Below are 6,212 nucleotides of genomic sequence, written 5' to 3'. Positions count from 1 at the left end.
AATATATAAAATACATTTAACTCTCTTATATTTATTGAGCTACATGAAAAATTTCTTGGAATTTGGGATGAAGTTTTAAAATATTTGATGGGATTAATTTTAAGAGTATTGTTATTAGGCACCAGTGCCCAGCACCTTCTATAGGTCCGACCTTATGATTGGTTAGAGATGTTCTCTAAAACTTATTTTTTTAAATTATATGAGACGCGCTATTTAATTATATCAATAGCGGTATGACACTAAAAAGAGTGCTAGTCACCTCACACCTACCCTTTAGCAATTCTCTAATATTAAGCTCGTATGAGATTTTTTTTTTTTTTTTAACTTTTAGCTATTATAATTTATTTATTGTGAGTGCTCACACTTTATAAAAAAAATAGCATTATAATATTCAAACAAAAACTTACAAACCTATATTGGAGATATAATACGATTCCCACCATTAGATCATATTTATTTATTTATATTGATTGAAGTTTCAAAATGTTATTTTTTTTTTCTTTCTATATATATGAATTTACCAATAATTGTCATTCACTTAATTTATATTTTGTTTATAAATTCTCACATAAATTACATATTTTTATTATAATAAACAAATAAGAAAAACCTTACATTATTAATAGATCTCACAAGGCACACTACACTACATACACAACTAGCTAGAAGTAACTAATGCATAAACATTTCTTATTTTATCACTATCATTGACTTTCTAAGTAGTGCTAATTTATTGTAACTATGATCGAACAAACTCTATTTTCAACCATCAAAACGTTATTATCATTCATCACCCATTAAATTTCCAATACATACATATGTTACAATAATTCGAGTCCATTAACCTTAAATTACTTTATAATTACTTCGAAAGATCAAAAGAAATAAAAAAAGATAACTCTGATAAAATAACATCATAATATTGATGTATGTATTATTGTATACAATGTATAGTAATAATTTATTATTTTGACAGAGTTGTAGTACTTGACTTGGTGGGTCCAAATGTTGATATTGATTCAGATGAAGTGGCCCAAATATGAGTGCAGTTTTTTTTTTGGGGTCACTGCAGAGATTGTCACAGCACAGTATAGGATGTGAGCTAAGTCACTCTACGCATAATAAGCCACTGAATTAGTGTTTCTTTCTAATGTCCAAAGAAACCTAGAGAGAGAAAGAGAAAGAACAAAAGAAATAGATTATATATATTTAGTATTATGTAAATGACTCACAGAAAGCCATTTTTGGGGATTTGGTAACGTCGATTCAAGGTACTTAACAAGATAGAACAGACCACAACGGCAGCAGCAGAGGATACCCGGAAAAAAAGAAAAAGGAAATTACTTTGGCTCTGAAAATACAAATAAAGACCATTGGTAGGTGTAGCTTAAGAAATGGCGGTTTTGGTTTTTCGTAACTGAAGCGGTGAATAGGGACAGACTCAGATAGCAGAACTGCACCACAAGCCATTAAAAATATCACAGTCGTTACAGAGAGCCAAAGAAAAAGGAAAAAAGGAGAGATAATTGTACGACTTCTGATAATTATGAGTGTGCTTGGCATAACCGTCCTGTCTGTTTAGCTCTTTATTATTTCTTTGGACTCTTCGTCTTCTTCTTCTCTTCATCTGGGTCTTCCTTGTTCTCAAATGGGGTAGCCTATTATGCGTTATAGTGCGTAAAGAAGAGGTCTTTTTTATCCGCTCGCGCCTTTTGCTTTCTTGGTGTTTTTTCTATTTTCGTATCCTTTTCTGGGCTCTGGTACGACACGTCGTTTTTCGGGGGTGTCTGGGCTTTGAATGGCTCATCTTGAAGGTGGCTCGTCGATTTCTCGTTCCGAAACAGGTGGGGGTGTTGTTTCTGGGTTTTGATCAGCTTCGTTAACGAACAAAACTAAATAGATTATTTACAAAGACCAGTTGAGGATATGGAATGGAAATGCCATAGATTTTTGTTTATGAAAAATACATGGATAGAAAAACAGAGGAAACTTTGTTGGAAACAAATTTATCAAAATTTGGGTCCCCTTGTTGGCTTTTGAGCTGAACTTGGTTAAGCATTTTTCATTTCTAGTTTAAGATTTCAATTTTGGAGTTCGTAGTGTTTTATTTGTATATTTCCCAAATTCCTAGTCTCAGAAACCAAGCTGAGTCTGAACATGAAGTTTTTAGACTCATTTACTTTTCCTTATTGAAGATTTGTTGGTTCGTACGTTTGTGTTGAATAGGTCCGGAGGACAGTATTTTCAAGGAACTATGGAACGCCTGTGCCGGTCCTCTGGTGGAGGTTCCTCGGCCAGGAGAGAGAGTCTTCTATTTTCCTCAAGGTCACATGGAACAGGTAAACTCCGTTTTCAATCCTATCCCATCACACTTTTTCATTATTCCTATATGGATCAAAATTCTGCCTTTGTTCTTGGGCATTTTCTAAAAATCGTTTTTTTCGGTTGAAAACTTCTGGGTTTTGTAGTTGGAAGCATCCACAAATCAGGAAGTGAATCAGCAACTCCCTCTTTTTAATCTTCCCTCCAAGATCCTTTGTAGCGTGCTTAATATAGAATATCTGGTATTCTATTTCTTCTTCTAGTTTCTATTTGATTATACTTATATATATGTGTATATATATATTTGTGTATGTACGTTTGCTTTTGTTTCGTAATTTGATGTGGTAATTTTGTTTTCTTTTTATGAAACCATTAGGCAGAACAAGAAACTGATGAAGTTTATGCTCGGATCACTTTGGTGCCAGAAACCAATGTGAGTCTTTTCTTTTTATAATCTTTGTTGTTGAAACTTTTCATTTAGAACATGTAAAATAGAAAAAACAATTTTTATGGTTTTGTTTTTTCCAACACCGAGCACAGAGTTTCGAGTAATTTACTTGTAGATTTTGATTTTGAGTGGCTTTGGTGAATTTTACAGCAAACAGAACCAACAAGTCCTGATCCATGCGTTGATGAACCTGCACGGCCGAATGTTCATTCGTTCTGCAAGATTTTGACGGCGTCTGATACAAGTACCCATGGCGGCTTCTCAGTTCTTCGAAAACATGCCACTGAATGCTTGCCTCCTCTGGTATTAAACTTCCCATGGATTGGATACTATTCTCTGGCATGAGCATGCTGGACTTTGTTTGGCTTTTTTGTTTGCTTATATACCTCTTTAATGTTTTTAGGACATGACACAAACAACCCCAACTCAAGAGTTGGCTGCTAAAGATCTTCATGGCTATGAGTGGAAATTCAAACATATATTTAGAGGTAGTGAGATCAAACATGTATTCACTAATTAATTTACAGGTTTAAATTATATATCATTTGAAAAAAATTACCCCCAACGAAGAATAGCTAGTAGGCATGTTGAATTGCTTGTAAATGATAGTTGTTCTTGTTTGGTTGCTGAATAGGCCAACCGAGAAGGCATTTGCTTACCACAGGATGGAGTACATTTGTTACTTCCAAGAGATTGGTTGCAGGCGATGCTTTTGTGTTTTTAAGGTATGTGCACTTGTTTATTCTTGTGTTTTTCTTAGTTTAAATTTGGTGGAATTATTGTTAGCTGATTAGCTTTGTTATGTAACAAAATTTTTGAAGGGGTGATAATGGTGAACTGCGAGTTGGTGTTAGGCGTCTTGCTTGTCAACAGAGTCTCATGCCTTCATCTGTGATTTCAAGTCACAGCATGCATCTTGGTGTGCTTGCTACTGCTTCTCATGCTTTCAATACCCGAACTCTCTTTGTTGTTTACTATAAGCCGAGGTTGGAGAATATCTTCTTTTCTTTTTTTCTGTAGATGTTCCTAGGTGAACATTGCATTGTAAGCAGTTAACTTTGTAAGTTTTCCAGGACTAGTCAATTCATTATTGGCTTGAACAAATATCTTGATGCTATGAACAATAAACTTACTGTTGGGATGCGCTTTAAGATGAGATTCGAGGGTGAAGACTCACCTGAAAGAAGGTATTTACAGTTATATATTGGCTATTGATGATGTTAATTGTTTTCCAGTGAATAATGAGTTCTAAACTAATTTTCTAGGTTCACGGGCACTATTGTTGGGGTTGGAGATCTATCTTCACAATGGGCTAATTCAAAGTGGCGGTCTTTGAAGGTATGAAACAATTATTTTGGCCCAAATTTCAGTGTATGTATTGATTGCCTCTCATTAATTTTGTGTGTTCTGTTTTAGATTCAATGGGATGAACATGCTTCCATTCCAAGACCAGAGAGGGTTTCACCCTGGGAAATAGAGCCTTTTGTAGCTTCATCTGCCCCTCTAAACCTAACTCAACCAGTAACAAAGAACAAGAGGCCCCGACCTGTTGACATTCCTCAATCTGGTATGAAGAACTATATTGTAATTTTCTTTTCAATGAGTGGATGCAATTTACGATTGCTAAAATGTACGTGTTAATTGAATTATAGAAATTACTCTCAATTCGGCTGCCTCGTCTTTTTGGTATCAAGGATCAACAACACAGTCGGAATTGACACAATTAGGTAGCTCTGCTGATGTCCAAAGCTCTGATAGTCAGGCTGTGTGGCCTTTGAAGAATAAAGATATAAGTAACGGGAACTATTATGGCTCAATGTTTCGCTCTGAAGGTATCTGGCCTTCTCCTCATGTTGGTATTTCTTTGAATCTATTCTCAGAATCTACAGGAGATGCCAAGACTGTTTCTGCAAGGTCTCTTCTTTCTGGTTGTGACTCCTCTATCTCATCAAGGGTAAATGACCAGTATGAAAATGTCGCAAAGCTCGATGCTTCTGTAGGTTGCAGATTGTTTGGTATTAATTTGACTTGCAATTCTCCTCCTTTTCCATCTCATCTTGAGAGAGAATCACCAAGCTTGGTTATGCCAGCTGCCGTATCTGAAGTTGATAAGTTTCACAATCAAGTGATAACAAATCTCACAAAGGATCAGAAAGTTATGTCCGAGTCCCCCCAAAAGGACACACAATGCAAACATAGTTTTCTTTCCTCGAGATCTCGTACTAAGGTAAAAACTTCTTTGATTTGTTCACATACAGCTTTTCCAAGCAGGTCTTGTCTAATTGTATCAACAACACATTTCATTGTCTGTTTAGAAGGTGCAAATGCAAGGTGTTGCTGTTGGTCGTGCCATTGACTTAACCACGTTGAATGGCTACGATGATCTTATCGATGAACTGGAGAAAATGTTTGAAATTAATGGAGAGCTGCGCCCTCCAAGCAAATGGGCAGTTGTGTTTACTGATGACGAGAATGACATGATGCTTGTGGGCGACGATTTATGGACGTGAGTAACTTGAACTAATCTGTCTGTATTCCAATATTTTAAAACTAATGGCATTGCAATCTAACTTTTCCATCATCATTTTCCAATTGCAGAGACTTCTGTAAGATGGTGAAAAAGATCTTCATATATTCAAGCGAGGAAGTAAAGAAGATGAGTAACTTTAAGCTGCGTGGATCGTCGGTTGAGTGTGAAGGGAACACTATTAGCTTGGATTCGGAACATAGAGCTGAGGCCTAATGATAGAAGTTAGTTTGGGTTTTATAGTCCTTTATTTCTCTTCTTTTTTTTTTTTTTTTTGAGGGTTAGTTTTGCTTTCTTAGAGCCTTGACTAGGCAGAAGAATGAAAATGGTTGTTGAAGGTGGGGTTCTAGTGTGAAGGTTAGCTTAGCTGTTTAAGTCCTTTCGTTGAAAAGTAGAGCAACTACTTGAAATCCGGGGTTCTGTGAATACTCTTTTGTGAAGTGTGTTTTGTTTTGTTTACATAAATCAGTTTACATATTTATAATTATAATTAATAGATATCATGTTTGCATATAAGGTATCATTCTGTCAATTTTTTATTCAGTATTATTTTGTTTCTATGTTCATTTTCATCAAGTGGATTTAAGAGAAACATGTATATTTATTTAATTTTTATAAATATATAGGTTTTGTAGAGTGTTCTGTCTCACTTAGATGGACTAACTATTGAAGAGAATTTCCCTAAAAATAATAATAGTAAAGATAATAAAGCCAATGAATTTGCAATTCAATTGATAGTGACGTAGAAGATATTGTCTGTCTGTCTGTCGGTTTGAAATTCTCAGCATCCAACTACCTTTTATTTATTTTATTTTTATGTGGGAAAAGAAAAATAAATAATTAATTTTGATGTTATTAAATTTAGCAGTCAAATATAGTGTGCTGCTGATTCTGTTAATACCTGAGGAAAGTGAT

The 6,212-nt window shown here is 34.9% G+C and overlaps 1 protein-coding gene across 2 annotated transcripts; it reads left to right on the top strand.

Moving 5' to 3' along the window:
• Positions 1 to 1,033: 1,033 nt before the first annotated feature.
• LOC115706103 (auxin response factor 18) lies at positions 1,034 to 5,814 on the top strand. Of its 2 annotated transcripts, none has more exons than XM_030633628.2 (14): positions 1,034 to 1,844; positions 2,227 to 2,339; positions 2,469 to 2,564; positions 2,699 to 2,755; positions 2,921 to 3,073; positions 3,174 to 3,258; positions 3,405 to 3,495; positions 3,592 to 3,756; positions 3,844 to 3,957; positions 4,036 to 4,108; positions 4,187 to 4,337; positions 4,423 to 4,997; positions 5,089 to 5,276; positions 5,369 to 5,814. In XM_030633628.2, exons 1-14 carry the CDS (start codon positions 1,799 to 1,801, stop codon positions 5,511 to 5,513), a joined length of 2,052 nt encoding a protein of 683 aa, XP_030489488.2. In that variant the 5' UTR covers positions 1,034 to 1,798; the 3' UTR covers positions 5,514 to 5,814. The 2 variants fall into 2 exon arrangements, with proteins under 2 accessions (XP_030489488.2, XP_060962505.1); XM_061106522.1 differs by having other exon boundaries at positions 1,042 to 1,844; positions 5,086 to 5,276.
• The last annotated feature ends 398 nt before the right edge of the window (positions 5,815 to 6,212 follow it).

Source organism: Cannabis sativa, chromosome 1 (assembly GCF_029168945.1).
Source record: "Cannabis sativa cultivar Pink pepper isolate KNU-18-1 chromosome 1, ASM2916894v1, whole genome shotgun sequence".
NCBI classification, from domain to species: Eukaryota; Viridiplantae; Streptophyta; class Magnoliopsida; order Rosales; family Cannabaceae; genus Cannabis; species Cannabis sativa.
The sequence above is the reverse complement of the archived record's forward strand: the minus strand, read 5'-3'. Positions and strand labels throughout refer to the sequence as shown.